The following is a 24,749-nucleotide window of genomic DNA, read 5'->3' on the forward strand; positions in this document are numbered from 1 at the left end:
TTGGCTCTGGCAATGTGTTTTTGCCATGTTGTATACAAGTGTGGCTGCTGTTCAGCATGGCTAAAAGTTAGTGGCGTAGAGTGTCCTAAAGTAGAGTATTGTAGACTGAATTTGTTGGACTAGTGTCGTAGAGTGGAGTAGGGTAGTAGAGTGTGGAACAGTTGAGTTGAGGGGAGGTTAGGTCAGTAGTTCAGTGGCAGAGAGTGTCATAGAGTGCAGTTGTATAGGGTAGAGAGCCGTAGAGTGGAGTGGAGTGAAGTGTAGTGGGGTGAGGTGGAGTAGGGTGGAGTGGATTGATGAAGTGGGGTGGATTGGAGTAGATTGGGGTAGAGTGGGTTGGATTGAGTGAAGTGGGGCAGATTGGAGTGAGTGGACTGTATAGAGTGGATTGGATTGGAGTAGGCTGAGGTGGATTGGATTGGGGTGGATTAGATCTGTTTGGGTGCATTGGATTGGGGCGAATTGGATTAGAGTAAGGTAGTTTGGAGTGGGGTGAATTTGAGTGGAGTGGAGGAGGGTTGGTTGAACTGGACAGGGGTGCATTAGAGTGGAGTGGGGTGGAATGGAGTGTGGTGGGTTGATTGGATTGTGGTAGAGTGTGGTGGATTGTGGTAGAGTGGGGTGGATTGGACTGGGTCTCAGTGAGGCTCCTGAAAGGAAACTCAGGAAACTGAAGTGCAGGCAATCAGCTAATATGTTAATGTCCATCCCCAAAGCTATAAGAATGGCTTAGGAGGCAGGTATTAGTTGTTTAAAATACATATTGGAATATATTAAACAAATATTGTTGTGATGATTTCTAAATTAGACAAATAGTACCACCATGTGGCAGACGGTCATAAGTGCCAGTGTGGACAACTAAATGCCGGTGCCAAGCAACGGAATCCATCGGCACAAATTAAGCACTTGGTAGGGGCTAGAGACATGCGTGCCTTTCTGACACTCTCTGTAATATATACAGATTAAGGGAGAGTGCTCTATCAGCCCAACATGGATGTTACTCAGTATTTTTGGAGAAAGTGCATCTTTCAGAATTCAATTAGACTGCAAAGGCACATCTTCAAATTTCTTTTGGATACCAAGACCCGTGTGGTCATGGTACTAAGTGGGAAATGATGAATGCTTCAGGAGTCTAACTTTGTGTCACAGTGGGCTTGTGTTGTGTGGTTGAACTGTATCAGTGGCATTCTGTGGATGCCACGCACCAGTTGTGGAACTTGCCTTTCAAGTACGCCAATATATACAAACAATAATATCTTACGTTCTTGTGACGTCACTACTCTTCTTCTTGCACAGTGAATACATCTTTATATGGTAAATTACCTGATTAGATCACACATTACTTGTAGGTCTGAGCCCATGTCTTTCATTCCAATAAAAATCAAGTATAGCTGCTCAAGGCACCTTGCTTCGACCTGTGCAAGCTTAAGTTCTATCCCTGTAAGCGTTCACTTTGCGTTACATCCCTTCAAAGCCTGTGAAATAACGCCCGATTGTAACACTGCAGTTGAACTAAAGTGTACTCAAGCATGTCTCCGTTGAGCACAGAATACAATAAGTATATTTGTACACTTATCACCAATTTTCTTCCAAACCAACTGGTCACTTGTATTCACAACAAAAGTCTTAAACATACAGTTCAAATTAAAAGTATGTGCGTCTAATGCAAAGCTATCTGTTAGAGAAAACTACTTTAGTATGTATTTTCAGTTTGAGATAAACTACATTTTTTGGGGGGAGGAATTAAAATCTGACTGACGGCGACACAAAGTGTTATTTAGGTATGAAGTACAGACAGTGCGCACAAACAGAAGGAAAACCCCAAACAGCGGAACAAAAAACCCTAGTGTTGCAAAAGTCCCTGAGGAAACCTCCAAAATCCACTTTATTTTATGGCACTGTCTTAGACTTTTAGTAAGTGGACATTAGGGATTATGGTGAACTGTGCCTCCAAAAGGGCTAATCCTTTATACTTCTTGGGCCATTAGCCTGGCGTCATCACTGTAAACCATTCTGCCCACACACTGACAACTTACATTGCCGCCCCCTCCGTCAGATGATAGCCTGCAACCCCCCAGGGAAATTCAATTAAGAGTGTCTGTCTCCTTCCCTAGTCAATAAATGACACCATCAGAAGCCCGCACCCCTCCCGAACAACGTCCACGATGTGTCCACTGAGTCCCCGCTCACAAAGTTACTGGAGAATTGCTGCCCACTTCTGTAAAGGACTGGATCAGGTTTTGTCACAAACATAGGAATAGCTCCTGGAATCAATCTCTCATGGCCTTATTGATTGGAACGCTCATAAATAAGGAGACTTCACCGGTGGTAGACTAATGCTTGAGGAAGAGGAACACACAAACACAATGAGGGTCGCTCCATTAACACCTCACAATGTATGTACCCTTTGACCTTTTCCTGGAAAAGGTATTTGCATTCTAGCAAGCAACTAAATGTTATAACTAGTCAGGGATAGTAAGCGCTATATAAATACAATTTCAATTGAAAGCACGCACTTCACAGCTTAGTTGTTACCTCTTTGCACTACCAGTAAATCTTTGTCATCACAAGCTTCAAGTGATTTGACCAATTAAGGCCAATAGGGGTGTGTCCTTTACATTTCTAGATTACCCTAAACATTTGCAGATTAACTTGTGCACATTTGCATTTCTTTCAGGCAGTGGCTACCCTGGCAGAAGGGATTACTTAGCTGTATACCCAGCTTTGGTTTCATAGCACTGGAGACTCACTGCATTACACTTCAGCTGGAGCATTTAAAGACAGTATTATAGTCACCCATGTGTTGCTGCCTTAGTGTAGTATGTGAACGGATTGTTAAAAAAAAAACCTCCACCTAGTGCTCAAGTATCTGCAGTTGAGCGCCAAATAAAAAATGTCATATAATTATTGTGCGAGAACTCCAGCAAGGTAAATTTGGAGATGTGATGTACCAACTGTATGCCACGGAATGTGAAATATTTTGCAGGAGAAAAAAATACAATTACAAAACAGCCTCCCCGTCCGAGCCCTGTGTGCCAGTACAGCTGTACTCCAGCCTTATTACGGCTCACGCGGTGTTTGTGCAGCCAGACTCCCCTGGCCCCCAGGGCCCCCACTCTTCCCAGAGTTAGACCGATGAGAGAGTGCACCTGCAGTCACCGAGCAGCAGAGCACCCCTGTCACAGCAGCTCACATCACAGCACAACAGCTGGTCTTTTCCAGCTACGGCCGACGAGGAAATTAAAGGGGGCACAGTTAAAGCCACAACAATTAATGCCAATTGCTCTCCATTTCAAGCTGAGCCTGAGAGCTGGATTTTGTTAATGTTTAATGGGGAAGCAGATGTTCGAGGAGCTGCAGAGAGACGATGACAATGGTGGGATGAATGCAAAAGAATGTCAGTGGTATGGGAGGAGCTGGGATGGACGAATGCTGCAAAAAAATGCAAGTAGCTTCAGGTGCCTGAGCTGAACACACACCCACTGAAACACAGGCAGGAAACAAAGGAAATAAATTGTCCCCCAAACATACAGATAAACAACCAGTGCTTAAATATACCGTACTTAGTCCGTGCTCCTTAGCAGGAAACGAAAGACAAAAAGGAGGGACAAAGGGGAAGGATTGACCACTAGCAAGCAAGGATCTTTAAAGGACACAGATACAAACAGATGAAAAGCAGTGGGAAGGCTGTAAGCCCACAAAGCATATACAACAGGTCTCGAAGCACCCTAAAAAGGAACACTGGCGGCATCATTTGATAAGGGATCTGAATTGTTTAAGTGGTTGTTTAAATTGGTTCTTTGCTCCAGCTCTTCACATTGGGTCCACCGTAAGCATATTTTCACAATTCTACGCTGTTAATAATTGAATTAAATGGTTGCCTCACCTTCCAGGCCAGAACCAACTTTACATCCAACTACAACATCTAGAATCCTCTTGCACAATCTATGGTAGAAATCTGAGTTGGTTGACTGCTGATTTTCTCTCCGAGCAGCATTCATGGAAACACTATAAATGTTCTATCTGCTTAACTTTATGTTTGCTGTAGTGTTTCTTGCATTTACACTTTCTAAGCCCATATTTCGCATTCTTTTATTGTGAGCACATTTTGTCTTTTTGATATCTGGCTGCTCTAGATTCAGCTTCTGTATGTGAATTTTTTTATTAATATTTTAAAGCATTCTATCTGTACTTTTCACACTGTGGGCCCAATTCACAAAGAGCCTCCGTAGTCATGGCAGGGGCTCTGCTGTCAAGGCATAGTCTTGCACTTATGGCAGAATATGCACAATGAGAAAATGCAGGGTGGAGATTCCGCCGTGTGTGTGTAGACTCCACCATGACTGGAGAGCCTCCACCATGTCTGCAGAGGCTTTTTGTGAATTGGGCACTGAAACTTCACCAACTATATCACCAGTTCATCATAGTTTCGCAGCAGTGGCCGAGGACTGATATGTCTGATGTCTATTCGAAAAAGTTAAAATCCAAACATTATTTGCAAAAACCTTAATTAAAACAAGTCCGTTGTTGCTCGCCCCGATCGTTGGACAGGTCATAAACAACCTTTACTCTCCCCCCCAACATGTGTTTTTCAGGTCTGCCATGGTCCTTCCTGAAGATTTTATGCTAGATCTATAGTGTCATGTTTTGTCATTGGATCTCATGTGAAACCCTCAGGAAGGGTTGTGACCAGTGTGGCAAATGTATGATCTTGTGAAGAATAGTATCTATGATGTAAAAGAGTACAAACTACCCCTATAAGCATTGTTGAGACCTTTTTTTATAAAGCTATAGGGGAATCAACTGGAGGCACTGAAAGAGGAAAACAATCTATTTTACTTTTGCATATCACCTAATCTCAATTCAGTGTGCCCTTTCTTATATCCTTCTAATTGTTCTGTGTTTTCAGTTTGGGGAAAATAAATTTTCCAGGTCTGAACTCAGCCAGAGAGTTTGAAAAATTGCTTCAAAGAAATCGAAGATTTGTTTCAATGGGGAAAGTTCAAAAGGTGAGTCGACAAATTCTGTGAAACCGACTTCTCCAGAAGTATCTCCTTCTCAGAATCACAAGCTTAGGATATTGGGCCTAAGGAATTGAAGGCATTTCACCGTAGCAAACCTGCTCTCCAGAAAGTGTAAGGCTATGACATTGCAAACTGCTACTCAAAATTGTGGTTGATGTGAATGATAAGCAAATAGGGATGGCAAATATATCAAGTTTTGTCACTTCTCCTGCAGTTGCAAAGCTTTGAAATGTTGCCAACTGCCCTTGCTAATCAGCAACCATTTGCAAAGCAGCAGCTGCCCAGGAGTGGCACCTCCTAAGTGAAAAATTAGTGTGGGTATATGGGAGAGCAGACATCAGTCCCTTATAGAGCAGTCCCTAGAGACATCCGGTATCTTTCTTAAATAAAAGACGTAGATGTCGGAGGCCCTATTCTGTTCCTACGAATTGATATACAATAATATTTAAATCCTGCTGTTAGATAATTATTAAATAACCCAGGCTGCTGTCATATGTTCATCGGATGTGATTTAATTCTCGAATGGTTGAAGGAGATTTTTACCAAGATAAAGTTGATCTCAAATGTGCATCTTCTGCTATCTCCTTTGGAGCTATTGCTGAATAACCTTTCTTCTGTTATTATCGCAGATAAGTCTTGCACTTTTTAGATTGCTCATAGTCTGCTGATTTCTAAAAGAATAATCCTTTGTTACTGGAAAACTTCAAATAAGCTTTCTATAGACAATTGGATTACTGATTTGGCATACAAGCGAATCTTATAAAAAGTCAGCTGCAGGCTGATAAATGATAAAATGTCCTTCCATTCCATTTGGTCCCTATGTCTTGATGTCCATGCTTAATCTTTTGCAAACCTCTTAGTTGCCGTTTCAGTAATAAGTATCTCTGCTTTAAGTTATTGATGCTAAATCATATGTTTGAGTTCAATACAAATGTTATATACAACATAATAGAAAAGTAAGAAATTAAATTTTTTATTTATTACTAGTTTTTGAACTTGTGAAACATTTGCTCATGGTTTGAGTGTATTGTAATTTTTTCGTTAATCAAGTGTTTAAAAAGAAGAAAAAAATAAAAGAAAAATTTTCAAAAAGGGTTCTGTAAATGCTCAATCTTCAAACTATGGCTTAATGATTGAAGTGGTTTAAGTTATAAAAAATACTTAACTATAGTCGTGCAATTGGACCTACAGATGAAAAGGCCCCAGATGACCCAAGCCAAAAAAAACAGAAAACAACCACAAAATCCAGTGGGCAAGGCCACCTCCAACCCAAACCATCCTCCAACCCAAGCCACCTGGGTGACCCTGGCGAGGGACAGAAAAAAATCACGGCATCTAACTGTGAAACTGCTAAGCACCCCAACACAGAGAGACCCATTCTTATCAACAAGAGTTGATGTAATGACATCTGAGGGAGGGGAGGCGACTGTAACAGCCTTACTGGTCATCCAGGGTATGTGTGCCCGAGGGGATGCATGAGGGTTTCAATAAAAATTCCACCTATAGAAACCCCTACCACACAAGTCTGAAAACTTTCCATAAGCATTAAATGCAGCATTAAAACTGCACTTTTCACTGTCTAATCCTCGTGCACTCTCCTCCCTACTTCAGCCTCTAATCTTCTGAAACTGCTAAAACATCAGGCACACACTTTTCTCACGTGCTATCATGATGCTGGTTGTATTTGTATTTTATACTCACCTTTAAAGTAAAATGCAGTCAAAACATTCTGTAAGATACATTGATATCACCCTCTTGCCTCTTATATTGTAAAGCGCTCTGATACCCCCGGTGGTCATGTTTGGGCTATATAAAACTTTATAAATAAATAAATATCCATTTCTGTATTATAGCTGGATGTGGTAGATCTGGATGACTGCAATCTTTCTGGCTATGGCTCGAATGCCAACAAGCTCTCTGTTGTCTGGGTACCAGAAACCAAGAAGTGCCAAAGGAGGCGATGCCAGGAGGGGAGCAGGTAAGTGGAGGAATGAAGTGTCATTCCAGAAGACCATCACCTCCTGACATACATTTACAAAATATGCAGTAGACCACTGAAACACTAGGGAAGATTAATTCTAGGATGTTTGCAATAATCCGGGCTAGAATATTGTAAATGTTTACAACTTTAACTTTCCAAATTTACTCTAATGTTTATGTATGTCTACAAACTATTACAACAATTTATTTGAAATTCAGTGTACATTTAACACGTCAGTTATACGTTTTAGTTTTTTCTTACCTGTGTGTTTAGCTAAATTGACGAACCTGTATACGCTTTCATGTTAGTACTAAATTAAATTTCGCACACTCATCAGTACATGTACTGCACCATGTTATGCTTGGTGATAGTTGTTTGCGTCCTATTTTTATGAGAGCAGAAGCAGTTAGATTGCCCTGAAACGTGAGTATTGCCAGAATGCAGGAAAGATGGTGTGTGGAGAACAGGCCTGTCAGGGAACTTTTTCAAGTAATAGAATGGACCTACCACGTTTCACACCCCTGGCATCAGTAAGCACACACTATAGAAAGATCTGGAAATTGAGATTTGTTTTTCCCTGACCCACTGTAGCATATGTGGAATAATGATCACCCTTATAAGGATACAAATAATATTAGGGTGAAGGGAATGAAAACACGAACCTTTGTACATCATGTTAGCAAAAAACCTTACCCACTTCTGTCACAAATTTGTCTCAGGTCAACCAAGTTATGTTAAAGCGCCCACATTCTTTGTTGCAGCACATGTGAATAGGCCTCTGGCTTATTAGCAAGAATGTCTGTGGACTGGCATATTCCCAGTATATTTACAAAGTCATTCCCCTTTCCCTTTAGTTTAGATAGGGTTATATATGTTTTAATTCTTGGATGTCAGAGGATGGAATGCCAACCATTAGCCATGTGAAGGTGTTTGGCAGTCCCTTGCTGGGAGAGGGTACTTGGTAGCCCATTGCTGGGGTAAGAGCACTTAGATAACCCATTGCTGTGTAGGGTGGTATGACAATCAATTTTTAAGAGAGCGTTTGTAAGGGTGCACAGCAGAGAGGCCATAGGAAATTGCTCACACAATTATAGTTAGACCACAATTCGCATAAACAGTTTTCTCTTAGAAAACAACACACTGTTTGACAAAATACACATCCATGTACACATCATCAGTGCCTAATACCTTATATTCTAAGAGTTATTTAGTATGGGTAGTTAGAAAGGCACTATACTTGACCACACAGGTTATTGTGTATTGTATAGGAATGACATACTATGCTGCATCTTCGGTAGTAAGGGAGAATATGGGAAAGAAACCCCTTATAGTGGGTAAAATGACACCACACTAATTCACGCAGTGTGGGTCGTGGTACAACAGAGGTTTTAAGAGCTAGCACATGGCCCTGTATCTCACTAAGTGATTCCTAACTGGAGCAGGGCCTGGTTTTCAGTGATCTGTGAGGCTGAAGGCAAAGTAATTAGCATCTGAAAGAGACCGGTTGTGAGTTTCAAAGCTGAGCTTCTTATACTCAAAATGCACTACCAGCATTGTTTAGAAGGGAAGCTGGCAGTCGGATGGAAGAAGAAGAGTCCCATTCAATGTTCTATTGTACCATTTAATTTTCTGAATCACTGACGTTGTTATCAATGCACCCAACAATGATTTTTCATCTCTAAAACTCGTTTTATGAGATTAATGAAAATATTTGCCCATGCTTTTTTGTATAGCCTATATTTGTGTAAGCATATGTCTGGAATACTTTTAGAGTGTTTCTGAGATACTTTCTGTGCCCCCTCTGTTGTTCGTTGGTTTATTTTTCTGTTTTAGTGTGTATTTATTGTTTAGTTTCATGTGATTTGTTATGGTTTTAATATTAGAGTACTGTACTCCTCTCCAGGGGTAACCTTGTTGATTATTATTTGTTGTAAGTATGTGCGTCAGTCAGCATTTTATACTTTCTTCGGAGATTGATAAGGAAGGTATTTGTTTATGAAATCCCAGTGCCTCCTGGAAGACTTTATTATTGAGGACAATGTTCTAATAGCTTTATAGCCCTCTGAATGAGGCTGCATGAGCCATTAAAGTATTGCTTCCACGTTATTGACCTTAACCTCTGTCTCACGCTAATGACACTGGATCGGGCCTTTAATGGCAGATATAGCCCACTGTGATGGGCTTCAATACTAGGGAACATAAGCTATTTCATTGCCTTATAACTAGGGCTCCCAATTTTGTGTTTGTACTGATTTCTACACATAAATATAGAAAGAAAACAATCTGTTTTTCTGTCTTATTCATTTTAAATATGGAGAAGCACTGAAAATAGGATTTCTTTTGGACGAATCTCACTTCTGTCAATCATGCGTGCTTGGTCAATAGCTGTACTGACTGACAGGTAGTGGAGTTAAAAAAAGACAAATGGTTTCCTAATGAAGTTTAAATAATTGTAGCAGTTCTGCTGTATAAGCTGTTCTCTAATGCACATTTCTTCAGATGACTGTTTTGCTCTATAAATGGCTATAACTCATTGGACATTCAAAAATGAGCACACATTTGTCAGTGAAATAAACGTGGGAATATGCCCATTGCAGCTTGATTATTTTACACTGAGAGCAAAATAATTCTGGTTATATGCATATAAAAGGAAATTAAAATGAATATAGATAAATGCAAACGAAAATATGAAAAAAAAATACCATAATACTGGAAGCCCGACTTATGACAGTTTAACAGATTATTTGTGTCATATCTAGGCTGTACTAATAACACAAGCAGCTTTTGATATAGTTTTTACAGGCTTCCTGTGAGAGGGTGGGTTCCGACCCTTGTAGATTTCTGAGTCTCAGTCACTGTTTGCTCTGCTAAAATGGGTTGGAGCTCAACTATCAGAGTCTGGCTTTAAAAAAAAATTCTGATGCTGTGAACTGGCGTAAGAGGCTCTGGGCAGATTGTACGTGAACACCTGTGCACACAAGTATGGAGGCTGAGTGAGGGGGACTACTGTCCACTTATCTCAGTAGCTGCACTCAATTAGCCTGTCACAGAGGAGACATTTGGTTATGGCTTTTGCAGGCCTTATGAACTGATTGGGCTACATAGTGTAAACAGTAGTGCTTAACTGTATTTTACACTACTGGTGATAGCTGCACTAAAGTACAGTTCTTTATTGGTGGACCTAGAGAAGAGCATGAAGCATGAATCCCCTGGAAACAAGGATTTGGAGGACACATTTAACACTGTTTTTTATCACACCTGCACCTTCTGGTACTGCAAGTCTTACCAGAGATGTTCTGAGAGATGGGCAAAGTGGGCAAGTGCCCAGGGCTCTCACCTTCCAAGGGGCCCCATGGGAAAGTACATTTTATTTCTCTCTCTAACTCACATCTGTCTAGTTCTAGATCTGAACATCTCTTCTTCCCTCTGTCTAACTCTACCTTAGTCTCTCTTTGCTGGTGTCATAAGGATTTTTGGGGTCCTTAGAAAGGCATATTTCAACTGCTTTTGTTCGAAATTATTCCCAACAATCCTTAATATAACTCGGAGTTTTACCCGAATTTTCGAAGTCGGCTCTAATTAGATTCAAGCTTTGAATCGGACCTGCTGGGCCAAGTTAATGGCACTGCTGGTCAGCAGCAGGTTTAAAGCCTTCCTTACAGACTAAGGCCATCTAGAGGAGATTAGGTCTGTTCCTGATAGGGCAAAGGAATGGGGGACGAATCACCATGTGTTAATGACATTTCACACTGCCAGAGGCCTGAGCAGGCTAAGGCTCAACTCCAAAGTAACAAAGGGAGGCAGCCAGATCTTTGGAGCCAATTACTGGAGGATCTTTCCCTTGACATTTTGGAGGGAACGGACCAGGCTGCTGTGTCACTTAGGGTGTGACTTAAGGTTCTCACTGAGTTCTCACCAGAGACAACTTGAAGTCATCTTCTTTAAAAGTCCCAAAATGCTGTGCTGGAGGGTTGGGATGGGGAGAGGGGGCTTTGTGATGAAGTGTAACCTTTGGATTGGTCAGATGTGTCTACGTTCGGAACTTTCCTCCTCCATTTAAAAACCTCTGCACGAGAAAGAGACATTTTGACATTCTGGCCTGGGAGAAGCTACAAAAGAAGAATGCCCAGTTGGAAGAGAAAAGACACATAAGTTCATCTGGAAGGACTCCTAACTCCTGCTAAAGAGATGGATTCAAGAACTGTTCTGACTCCAAATGGAAAAGAGGTTTGAAATGTTTCTGATGACAGTGCACACTTAGAGACTAGGCTTTGTATCGGGACAGTGACCCTGGCCTCCCCCATTCTATGGGGGCAGTAGAGTGCTGGAACTGCTAGGGGACTCTGCAGTAGAGGATTCCCCTGCAACTTCTGTGAACCAATCTTATAGTTGTGTAATCCACAGACTATGGACTTCAGCTGGACATGCCCTCTAAGTAGCCAGGAGGCCGTGAGGCTTAGAGAATGCAGGAAAGAAGGGTGCTCTTTTGAATGGCTCCAGTGCTACTGGAGAAGATACAGGAAAAAAAGAGAACAGGAGCCCAGACCAAGTACATGTCCTTGGTCCGGGTCCAAAAGACAGAAGGGAAGGCCATGAGCTCTACCTTATCAGAGGGAGAGCAGTGTGAAATCAAGCTCCTAGAAAATCTAAAATTATACAGGCAAAGAGGGCTGAAATAACCAATCATTGTGGCTGGAGTGTCCCACCAGGTGCACACCTCAGAATCCCCATCAAAATGTGTACACGGTGGCTGAAGAAATCTGCTCTTATTGTCTCCCTTTGTTTGGGAGAGCTGCACTGCAGGCCACGAGGCTCCCGCTCCCCGCTCATCACAATACCCTCGGAAGGTCCATGGTCTTGGAGGTCGACAGAGAAAACGGCTGCTTGTGGGTGGGGCATGTGCATGGCGTCTCTTGCTCCTCCCCCCACTTTGTCATTGTTATTGTAGCCTGGAGAAGCCAAGGCCCCAGAGACTGATTCTGAGGAAAGAAAATGAGTGCAGCCATGCTCCTGAACTCCTTTTTCCCTTGTGGCCCCCAGTGCCCCGGGATCTGGAGAACACTAGATTGCTGTTGTGTTCTGTGCTAAAGATGCACCCAGGAAGGGCCACAGCCCTGGGAGCCCTGTGCTGTACTGCCTCCCACTTCCTGTGTCCGTGTCTGGTGAGAGCAAGGTGAAGTGGGGCAGTAGCACCTGCCCACAACTACTGCCAAGTGAAAAGAGACTGCCAGCTCCAGTGCTACAGACTGAGGAGTGTCATCCAGACGGAGAGGCGGCTAGATCATGTAGGCATGAGTTCCTGCCCTGCTCATTGACAACCACAATTCTGGGTGCCCAGTGGTGGGGTAGGGCACCTGATAACCAAACACAGATAATAGCACCTGGCAGCACATTTTTTTTACATACCTTGGAGTGAAGTCATGTCCCATAGTGCCTAGTGGTATACATTTGCATATTTTCCCAGTGATGCCCAGCATGTTATGGTTATTGTGGTAGAAGTTGGTTATGGTCATGGCCAACCAGGTGCACTGATCAGGTCCCTAGTGCCATTCACAATTTGGAAAGTTCACATAGGTCTCCCTGGTGCATAGTAGAGCGACTAGAGGAGGTGTATCTTTGTTTGAGAAGCACCCTTGTAGCTGGGACTTTACTCTTAGGGCTCTAGAGTGCAGGGTCCTTTGTTATGTAGTCCTGAGATGGCTTGGTAGAAGGTAGAAAGGTAGAAAGAAGACTCATGTTGCATAATATTAAATGTTTCATGCTTTATTGGTAATGAAATGTTAGCAGTAAACCATTACACTTTATGTTGATTGTCATTGAAAGATGCTACAACTGAACTCTTTTAATATTGTTTGCATTGGTTCTTCTTTTTAAATTTCTGTTTCTATATGTTTTGGTGACACCGTGACAAAGTAGTAGACCTGATGATTGCATCCCATTATATTGTGTTCAACATATCAGGAGGTGTATCGTAGTTCTTGGGGCCAGAGCTTTCTAGTGCGCAAACTGTTGGACGTTACTCCAGTGGCAGGGGTAGAGGGTACATTTTGTAGGTTTATATCCTTCAACTAATAGGACAGAGCTACACATTAAATCTACCCTCCAAACATCACATAATCCACCCTCAAAACGTCACGTGTAGTACCAAAAAAGGATTTAACGAAGATCAGATCTTTGTTAATTTTTACAGAGAACAATGGTACAATCAAGCTAGTTTTGATTATTACCACCCCTTTTAGGAATTCCGTTTTTATGAGATTTGTACTCCCAATAAATACCTATCATATAACTCTAGCCCAAAGTGTCGAGTGTCCACCATTAAAGAGCTAAAAATTCAAGGAGTGATGCATATAAAAGAATGGGGCTTCAAAAATCAGGCACAATCGAGGAGCCCCTCTGGCTTCACCCACGGTTTTTCTCATTGGGGCAAAATTATTTGTGCTGCCACTCAAAATATCTTATAGTGTAATGTCAATGAGTTTATGTTATCTAACTCCTAACACTGCATGGTGGCGAATTCTTATGTTGGTCAGACGTTGTTGTGCCACACTATCGAACCCCTATCTAAACTGGAGCCTCCTGTACGTATATATAACAAAAAACATGCATCACCATTGTGTAGTAAGCAAGTTAAAATGTGTCACTCAATCCAGGACATTCCCAGTTTGTTCTGCTTGTTTGAGATGGCAAAATAAAAATTAAACGTCATATTTTCTCTATAAAGACTTTATCAAATCAATGTTTCCACTTAATTATAGGCATTGAGGACCATATGTACACAATTTTGGATTTACGATTTCCAAATAGTGAATCCGTAGAAATCGCATTTAGGGAATCACAAAACGTAATGTCTGTAACCGCCGCTTCCACTAAGTTGCAATTAGGAAATCGCAAATTAGTAAAAGTCACATTCTGGATGCAGAATGATGATGTCAGGCCAGGAAGTTTACAATTACAGGGTGTGGCCACAACCCAGATGTTTGGAAAGGTGCTGGAAGGGAGAAGTTCATATGTCTCACTAATGGGAAAGGAATACCTCAGACTACACTGCACCATGTCCAAAGAAGATGGGGACAAGGAATCTGGGAACAGGAAGCATAAGGTGAAATTCTCAGAAAATGAGCTCGACCTCCTAACAGAGGAATGTGTGGCCCATATGGACCAATTATTCGGGAAAGCCTCCCTCTCTGTACCTGAGAGCCAGAAGACCAAGATATGGAATAGCATCTTGGAGCTGGTGAATTCCCTTGGCGTAACACAGAGGACCATCCATCTGCAAAAAGTGGTATTACCAAAGATCCCACACAAAGGAAAAGGTGACTAGCAGATTGGCTGAGGGTCGTGGCACAGGTGGTGGACCCTTCTAACGCCCCATGCCCACTCCATGGAGACACTCATCGAGGGCACACTGGAACCGGAAAATGTGGTGGGAGTGTTTGAAATCGACACCTCTAATGCTGGAGGCACCAGCCAGGGTAAGTCAACCCCCCCTTTACTTACTCCACATAATGTAATGTTTGTAATTCCTCAAAAAACAATAGCAGAGCAAATCTGATTGCATTGAGATGCTTGCACTACCATGGCAATGTATCATGGGAGTTGTAGTACACCATAGTTGAATGCTTTACTGTGAGCTGACGAGTACACTACACAGACCTGTCCATCACCCTCATGTCACACACATGAAGCACTGTTACAACAATAATGTAAACATACATTAATCATTTATTTACACTAACTATATACATGCTTTTCCGCAGATCACACCCAGGACATGTCAGAAACAATTGAGGCTGAAGAAGCTACTGACGCATGGGTTGAAATAGAGGCCAGCACATTAGCAACCCCTATGCCCAACAGTCCAACTCTAACTGCTCGGAGAACACATGTTGTACCACTTTTATACTTTGTGGACTGTGAGGGACAATCCCAAAGAAGGGACACAACAACACCTGTGGGCAGGGCACACAGACAGCGTAGAGAGTAATCAGCACCAGCCCACAATGAGAATGTGTCAGGCGACATGGCAGAGAGTTCTTTGGTGGACTGGAGAAGTCCATCATCTCTGTATAGCGCCTACAAACCAAACAAATCAAGACTGTCAATAGGCTTCTGCTAAGAATGGCAAGCTGCATACAGAAAATGCTGAAAGGGCAAGACAGGTGGATTGCGGCCATGGAGACAGAAATCGTGTGCAGAGACAGAGGCACCTGGCACTCAAGGCTCACGCTCCCTGCTCATCACAATACCCTCAGGAAGGTCCATGGTCTTGGAGATCGACAGAGAAAACTACTGCTCATGGGTGGGGCATGTGCATGGTGTCTCTTGCTCCTCCCCCCCACTTTGTCATTGTAGCTTGGAGAAGCTAATGCCCCAAAAATAGATTCTGAGGAAAGAAAATGAGTGCAGCCATATTCCTGAACTCCCTTTTCCCTTGTTGCCCCCAGTGCCCTGGGAACTGAAGAACACCAGATTGCTGTTGTATTCTGTGCTGATGATGCACCCATCATATGTGATGTCCATTTCTTATATGTTGTACTCACTCTTATCTCAAAAGTAGTTGTTGGTGATCTCTGCGCATTGTGCACGTCCCTCTGCTACACGTGTCCCATCCGGCTGCACCTGCAGTGATGGAAAATCATCATCTGAGTCAGATTCTTTCTCAGTGGTGATGTTGAGCAGACCCTTCCTCATTGCGATATTGTGCAGTATGGATCATGTGGCGATGATCTTACAGCACGTCTCACGTCTGTACAGTAGTGCTCTGACGCTCTTGTGCAGGCAGCGGAACCTGGGACTAAGTATACCAAAGGTCTTCTCAATGTTGGAGTGCATTTTCCTGTGTGCCCTGTTGTACTGCCTTTCATTTCTTCTTCTTTGAGTCAGGTATAGTGTGAGTATCCAGCGATGCAAGGCATATGCACTGTCTCCTTAAGAGCATGTGAAGGAAAACCATTAAGCCACATTACTCAAACCGTTCTGGGAACTGCATTCATTGAGTTTGCAATTCTCTTACCTAGTAGAAAACCAGCCCAAATTCACCCTGTGACAGTCGGTTTTGTATTCCACTGTGGCGGAACATAAAGGAGCCATGGTTGCTCCCTGGGAATCTTACCACAAGGTCTGTTATGACACAGGAGGCACCACACACTACCTTCACATTGAGTGACAGTGATGAGGAAAATTGAATTTTGCCCTGTCATGTGTCCCTACGTGTTCCCCATTATATGTCATATGTGCATGATCGCTATGCATATTTACCCCCTTGACCAAATAAAGACGCAATTATAGTTGTGTCCAACGTTAGTATGCCAGTTATCCAGTCCTCGTGAAAGCAACGAGTATTAGGCCTATGTTGCCAACGTCTTTACATTGTGCACGTTAATTCATTGAGTTGTCCCCGTTTCTAGGCCTCATAGGGCCCGGACTCCAGATTCAAGCTTCAAGTCTTCTGAATCACTCCGAGGAGCGATGTAGCCCCTCCCGCATCCCTGACCCTTCACTTACTTTCTGCCAAGCAGCGCGGTGCCCGGCCTGGCCTGCCTGCCTGTCTGCCAAGAATATGTTATGCCCTAGTTATCAGTTCAGCTCCCCGGCTTCACATTCCTAAGCTAACGAACCGCATAAACATCTTCATCTATAGTCTAGTCTTCCTGTCTCCATGCAAGAGAATTACTGAATTAGTATCCATAGAAGATTCATAGCACACGCAATACACTAAGCAATATATGCATGCACCAGCCTTAGTGTCAAGAAGCCTTTGCCCTGATGACTTTTAGATTCAAGCAACATGTGCTCCAAACACAAGATATCAGATATGCTATAGGTACATGTCGTCCTGACATCCCAGACTTTAGTCTCCTCTTCTAGTGCCAGAAGTCAGAGCCCCAGCTCTCCCCAGTTACACGTCATAGCCCGTTTGCGCGCACCAGTAGGTTAAAGGTTCCAGCTGCCCAGGTAGCCCCCTCCATGTATCCACCCATTTATGACACTTCTGTGACGTTTACATCACATGTCTTCGTGCACGCCCTGTGCACGCCTTCTTTTCACGCCCATATGTTCTTATCTTTCGTTTGTCACTTGTTACGCCTACTGTATTCAATGCAATTGCACTGTTTTACTATATATACTGTATGATGTTAATATGACATTAGGCTTTTACTTCCCTGTGTCTTGTCACTGTCCCTTCCTGAACCTTTGCAGGTGATGGAACCCGATGGTCCATTGGCTCGAGCCACCTGATTAAAGCCTATTCGACTCAGATACCACGGATCCTGCCTCTTATTTATTGAGCTATCTGTTTCAGTTAATGCATAGAAAAATAGTACCGGTAATTAATTATTTATTTACCACAGAAATGGCGCCCGAACAGGGACGAGCCCCTTCCCCACGCGCCGGCGATGTAACGCAGGCCCCCTGACCCTTCTGCAGCCGTGACGGAACCCTACTGTGCACGTGCAGATATTTCTGCTTCAAGTCTCCCTCAGGCCCACGGAGGAGACGGAGACTGCGGTCCGGCATCCAGACGAGGCGGTGAGGAAGGCGGGTCGTCCCGACCAGAGCCCAAGCCGAGAGAGCAAGGTCCGAGGTATCCGGAGGCCCACCTGTTTCCGAAGCCCGAAGCCCGAGGCGCATGCGTAGTGCGTAGCAGTAACCAGACGTCATAGCAGTCCAGTCCAGTCCGAGGCCTTCAGTTTGCTTCCCGGTGAGTACCATTGCTGGGGGTATCTAGACGGGTTCATTAGTTTGTGCCCGGTCCGACGGGTTTGGGTACACAGATCCGGTCCGACGTGTTCACCTAGGTGGATACGGTATGACGTGTCTCTTTAGGAGACCGGTATGTTCTGTACTGTTTTAGCAGTGCATCCAGTAATTTTAGTAAGTCTGTTCTCGAGAAGTTCAAGTATTATGTTTTCAAATGTATCAGGTAGTATTCTGTTCGAACTGTTATTAATGTGTTTTTGATGTCGTGGTATGAGTGATTGTTTTGCTATTCATTACTGTGTTCATTGTGTATTGTGTTCAAGTTCAAGTACGGTTCAAATATGCCTTTGTTTTCGAAGTTACGTCAGATAAAAACCAGAAAAGGGTTACTCGAAGAATCAGTTCCTGTCCCTCCCAGGGACAGTCCTGGACATTTCATGTATCATAAGCATGGCTTAGATGCCATACTGTATCTAGATTTATGGGTGGACTACACCAAACATCTTGAAGAGAAATATAGATGGCCTGTTTCAGGAACATGGGATGCCGAGTGCATCATGAGAGTAGAAGAAGCATTATGGAAAAAGAAAGCCAGACAATCCCAGAAAGATGCCATAGAATTGTGGCATAAAGAATCGCATAAAAGAACCGAAAAGGAATTCAGAAAAGCAGAATTAAGTAGGGAATCTTCCGAAAAAGCCCAAGAAAGGGAATTACTAGAAGAAGGTGAACGAGTTAGAGCAGAACAATCAGACAGACATAGAAATGCCCTTATTAAAGGTATGTATCCTCTTCTCGCCGAGGGCTTGCCTAAAGCGACCCCGGAAACACCCTGTAATTTACCGCCACCCTTGGTCCCGACTAAGCTACGTCATAAACCGACTGCAGCTGAAATTTTCCTTTCTTCCTATTTAGATGACACTGTCCCAGAATATGCTAATACGAATCCTACGCCAGTTCAACTTCCGCCTCCTGTTAATGTAATTACTGTGCCTCCAGTCGTTGGTCCTGTTAATGTGCCAGTACCCCAGGACCAACCCGCATTTCGTACCCCTACTTTACCAGTCACGTTACCAGTAGCCGCACATTCAGTATTAATTGACGATTCCAGTTCAGGAGGGGCAGGGGGAGGTATTCCTATCACCCCGCCTCAAACAAAACGCCTGACGCTGAGAGATGCAGCGTTACAACGTACCCCGAAAGTGACTACGTACGAAGCCCTCAGAAAGTATTTCAATGAGTGCGGATCTGATTGTAGATATGATCCAGTACCAGGTGAAGATAGTATGATAATATATTCCATACGCTTACGACGAGTTGCAAGCTTCTTGGTTACCATATCAAATATGAAAGAACATCTAGACAGAATATATCATTTCATCCGAACAGGGGAGAAACCAGAAAGTATTCACGAAGCTATGGTACACAGAAAAGTCGAGATTCAAGGCATGATTTTGCAATTTTTAATAAATTGTTTAATAAGAGAACAGGATCATCCTGATAAAAATCCAGAAGAGATGAGAGTCCTGACCAGATGGAGTGACAATATAGCAGAAGGAAAACACAGAACACAGAATAGTATAGAAACTATGTACAGAAAGATTCGTAAAGAAATTATAAGTATACACCAAAAGGAGGAAGCAATGAGAGTAGCCGAGAAAGAGAATGACTCTTCAGACGAAGAGGTAGACAACGAGAATCCCACTAGAATAGCGTATGTAGGTAGAACGAGACCTTCCGATAGACACACACGCCTAGACTACAAGAAAGCTTTTCCTCCTCCCGTGCCGGAACAGTGTTCTCTTGAACAATTATTCCAGGCTACCGATAAAGTTCTGAAATTACGAATTGGTTACAGTAAACTTAGTACCATGCATGAACAAGAACTCGCCCGATCAGCAGTCCGATGGACTAGTGATTCTACCACGTATTCAGATGAAGTAGTGGCTCAAATGTTTCTGAAACTACCGCCCGCCGAGCAGCGACTGGTGGGTATGTACATGATCCAGCACCTCATTACACTGTACGAGAGTCAACATTCTGATCCAGGTCCCTTATATAATGTACTGAACGAGTTACTCCTGAACCGATGGAAAGGTCTAGGTACCGATTTAATTAGTGTCATTTTAGAACAGCGCCACAGATACAGAACGTTCCTGACTCCGCATTTTGTTCCTGTTCCACCCCCATTCTACATAGATAGACAGAATCCGTTGCGAGAAGTGCATCCTGTTAAGGGAACGGGGGGTGAGCTCGAACGAGTATTTGTTTACACCCCTATAACGAAAATAGAGCTACTAGAAATGAAAAAGTTAGTGCCCTGTCACGATAAAGATCCAGCAGGGTTCCACCGAGAATTAAAAGACATGCTCCGTATGGGAGAATACACGTATCCTGATATCATTAAAATGTTAAAGGTCCTGTTGCCTGCGGGCATATATGAAAAACTCAAAGAAAAAGAATGGGAGGTGGGAGAGAAAAAGATTGATTGGACCGCGTTAGAGAACGAAGATAACACACGAGTCCCAGGTACTGGTCTTGGGGATAAAGCCAAAGAATTGCCCGAACTGTTAATACAAGTCTTGCCAAGATTACTAGCCACGAAAAAGGAAGACTGGGACGCCATCTCAGCCTGCAAACAGAAACAGGACGAAGATACTAGTGATTTTTATTCCAGATTTGAGAAATGTTTCATTATTAATAGCGGTCTGAAAACAAGTAGTGAATCGTATCCACATCTTTTTGTTACCAAACTAGTTGAGAATTCTTTACCCCAAGTTAAAAATAGAGTATTGAAAGTCGAGAGTACATGGCAAGCTAATACCCCGTCACAAATGCTCCAGATGTTACAGTATCACCAGAACAGAATCAGGGAAGAACAAGAACACGAAAGGAGACGTATGAAAGATACGAAAATGAAAGTTCTAGTTGCACAGTCTGTTCCAGCAGATAGTCAGAAGAGGGGTACGAATCAAACTAGTCATTCTGCAGCTCCCGTTAAAGGGACATGCAATTACTGTAAACAGCCAGGTCATTACATAAACGAATGTGCAGTTCTGAAACATAACATAGCTACAGGTAAGACGAAAGAGAGACCGCGTCCTCCTAGACAAGAACATGTTTCGCAAAATACGCAACCACCGCAGAACGCACAACAGACAGTCACAGTACCGCAGCCTATAGCTGCCACACAACACGTTACACAACAGATGTACCAGTACGCACAGTCAGATTATCCAGAATATCAGCAGTATTCATGAAATAGCCTAGAGAGGGAAGTTGGCTTGCCTCTCATCGAGATTCCTGTAGATCAAGAGGGTCCCTATGTACACAGTCAAGTATTAGGGAAAGACAGAAAGTTTCTGATTGATACAGGGGCAAGTAGGACTACCATCAGTCATGACGAGGTTCCAGGGGCTCCACTCTCAGGCTCAAGAAATGTTTCCCTGGGATTTTCAGGAAAGCCTATTGTTAATGAAATATCGAAACCAGTTTCCCTAGAAGTTGGTCCATTGTCCCGAACTACAGATTTGTTGCTTACGAAATCATGTCCTGAAAATTTACTGGGTATTAAAACATTGAAAGAATTAGGAGCGGTAATATGCTGCTCTCCGGAAGGAGTGAGATTGTTTTTACGTGATTTTAAAGGTCATTATGTGTTACGTGATTTTGATCCAAGATTATTGAATGTACCACAGCATTTTTGGACGCAAGGTCCAACGGATGTAGGTTGTATGCATATTACACCATATCGTGTCACTCTGAAACAAGGTGTTGTATTACCACGAATCCGACAGTACAAATTGCCACCCGAGGCTGTAGCAGCCTTATCGAAAATAATTGACGAGCTCATCGCTCAAGGAGTAGTTGTAGAAACTGACTCCAATGTATGTAATTCTCCTATCATTCCGATTCTTAAACGTACTGATCCAAATGCACCTCCAGTTTATCGATTAGTGATTGACCTTCGAGAACTTAATAAATGTATCATACCCCAATACCCAGTGGTTCCAGATATCTCTTCCCTATTGACTGCCATTGATTCTGAAGCTACGTTCTTTACTGTTATTGACCTCAAGAACGCATTCTTTAGTGTCCCCATTCATCCAGACAGCCAGTTTCTTTTCGGATTCTGTTTAAATGGAAGAAGCTATAAATTCACACATGCACCTCAAGGTTTCACAGAAAGTCCTAGTATTTACAGTAAAGCACTTAAAAGACAACTAGACAGTATTCACATGCCAACTGACACTGCCCTGCTCCAGTATGTCGATGATCTATTGATCACAGCCCGTACAGAACGTGACTGCGAACGTGCGTCACTGACAGTCTTGTATTTCCTGGCAGACATGGGGCACAAGGTGTCCCCTTCCAAACTGCAATTCTGTGTCCAGCAAGTGGTATACCTTGGACACTTGCTGTCCAAGAGGGGTAGACAGTTGACACCAGACCGTATCCAGTTAATAGCACATCTTCCACAGCCCAAGACACAGAAGGAGGTACGAGCTTTCATCGGCCTCACTTCTTACTGCAGACAATGGATTCCTCAGTACGCATATCTAGCCAAACCACTGATACAGTTAACGACACAGGAGGCAGCCACATCGACTGTCCTCCCTTGGACCCAGGAACATACACTTGTTTTCAATGAGTTAAAGAAAGCTTTATGTAATGCACCTGTGCTAGCGACACAAAACTACAGTAAGCCTTTTACACTTTTTGTCACTGAACGTGATGGTACAGCATTATCTGTTCTCACGCAAGATCAAGCAGGACAACACAAGCCTTGTGCTTATTTTTCTAGCACATTAGATCCAGTAGCTCAGGCTCTGCCTGCGTGCCTCAAGTCAGTTGCAGCCACAGCTCTAGCTATCAGACAAAGTGATTCCATAGTGTTAGGACACTCCCTGACAGTACAAGTTCCACACTCCGTGGAAGTTCTTTTAAACCGAACACAGACTCAGCACCTGACAATTGCACGTTTAACAGGATATGAACTGACACTGTTTCAGCCACATATAGACATCAGACGCTGCAACATTTTAAATCCTGCTACACTGTTACCCTCGAATACATCAAATCCTGCCACACATGACTGTGTGGAAGTTATCAACACCATGACAAGGCCAAGACAAGACTTGACGGACATTGCATTACCTGATCCTGACCTGACACTTTACGTGGATGGTTCATGTATGAGAACAGGTACAGGAGAACTAGTAGCCGCGTATGCAGTGACTACTGAAACTGAAGTTATAGAAACATATCGTATTGACACCTTGTCTGCTCAAGCAGCAGAGCTCATCGCTCTGACCCAAGCCTGCATACGAGCCAAGAACCTGAAAGTAAACATATATACCGATTCACGTTATGCATTCGGAGTCGTTCACGACTTTGGAGTACTCTGGCAAGAAAGAGGTTTCATGACCTCTCATGGAGCCAAGATTCAGCATGGCCCCCTCATTCAAGCTCTGTTAGAAGCAATACATTTACCGAAAGCCATTGCCATTATGAAGTGCAAAGCACATACGAAAGCCACTGACACCATTTCCCAAGGTAACGATCTAGCAGATCGAACAGCCAAGCTTACAGCTCAGACTCCAGACATTCCAGTTGACACGACAAAGACAGACGTTCCAGTCCAGACGACTTGTATGACAGTTAAGGACCCTACACAAGACGTACTAGACATACAGTCACATGCTACCCCAGACGAAATCAAGAAATGGTCTGAACAAGGAGGGGTCCAGACAGATCAGGGATGGTTGACGAAGGGAAAAGCCACATGGTTTCTCCCCGACTCTATGGTTCAAGTCATTATTAATACAGCACACAGTGCAGCACACTTAGGAGAAAAGGCCATGTTAGACAGCATCCAGAACCTTTGGTTCAACAAGCATTTACGAGCAGCAGCCAAGCAGAAAGTGCGTACCTGCATGATCTGTTGTCAGTTCAATCCAGGTAAAGGTGTTCCGGTGGAACAAGGTGGATTCCATCCTCCTGACCACCCTTTTGAAGTCCTCCAGATGGATTATATTCAGATGGATCGATGTCGAGGTTTCAAGTATGTCCTCGTAGTTGTATGCGCTTTGTCCAGATGGACAGAAGCATATCCAGTTCCAGATTACACTGCCGTGACCACTGCAAGGCAGCTGGTTCGTGAGTTTTTCCCCCGCTATGGTTTGCCCAGGGTCGTGTATTCAGACAACGGTCAGCCATTCTCATCCGAACTCATGAAACAAGTATCTCTTCTGTTAGGGTACCAGTGGAAGTTCCACTGTGTACGACACCCCGAGGCAGCCGGCCTCGTCGAGAGACATAATCAGACTCTGAAAATACGCATTGCAAAGGTCTGTGCCGAGAAAGGCGTAGATTGGATGGTAGCTCTGCCAGTCGCCCTTTTTTATATGAGAATGGTCGCTCACTCCCGTTCAGGTCTGTCACCGTATGAAGTAGTATTCGGTCGTCCCCCGAACATGTGGGGTACACCGATGCCACGTAAAATTACCGATGTTGACAGTAATATGCTGACAGATTACCTAGCTTCCTTGATGTCTGCACTACTCTCTTGTCGTTCACAGGTTGCGGCTGCCTTTCCAGACAACACCCAAGTAAAACCGCACGAGGTCATTCCAGGCGACCTAGTACTCGTGAGGAATTTCGATCGTTCAAGTCCGCTGGAGCCCCGCTGGAAAGAGCCGAAGCTTGTTCTGATGACCACAAGGACCGCCGTAAAGCTAGAAGGAAGAAAAGGCTGGCTGCACTCCAGCCACATCAAGCGTTTTCATGGACTCCGTCCAAAGACTGCCCCGATACTGACTCTAAACTCCCCCTGTTAGAGAAAACTCCGCAGCAGGAGTATAAAATAAAGTTACGGTCTAATAAGTCAGACAGTTTAATTGTTTAAGTCCCTCTCGGGTGAAGCGGTTAGACAGGTTCCTGACATGTATGAGATAGACCCCCATAGTGAGAGAGTTAGACGAAACTCCAAGAAAATACGTTATTATAAGAATCTGCGCAGCAGATGTGTGATTACTTTA

At 43.4% G+C, this 24,749-nt stretch overlaps 1 protein-coding gene across 4 annotated transcripts in view; it reads left to right on the plus strand.

The window, feature by feature from the left end:
- The window catches only part of C5_1H9orf43 (chromosome 5_1 C9orf43 homolog), a 217,362-nt gene that overhangs the window by 98,496 nt on the left and 94,117 nt on the right, over positions 1-24,749 (plus strand). For all 4 annotated transcript variants that reach the window (XM_078642191.1, XM_078642189.1, XM_078642192.1 and 1 more), the window contains exons 6-7: positions 4,910-5,009; positions 6,878-7,002. In XM_078642191.1, the coding sequence (XP_078498317.1) occupies positions 4,910-5,009; positions 6,878-7,002 (225 nt within the window). The remainder of the gene's footprint in view (positions 1-4,909; positions 5,010-6,877; positions 7,003-24,749) is intronic.

Source organism: Lissotriton helveticus, chromosome 5_1 (genome assembly GCF_964261635.1).
Source record: "Lissotriton helveticus chromosome 5_1, aLisHel1.1, whole genome shotgun sequence".
Classification (NCBI taxonomy): domain Eukaryota; kingdom Metazoa; phylum Chordata; class Amphibia; order Caudata; family Salamandridae; genus Lissotriton; species Lissotriton helveticus.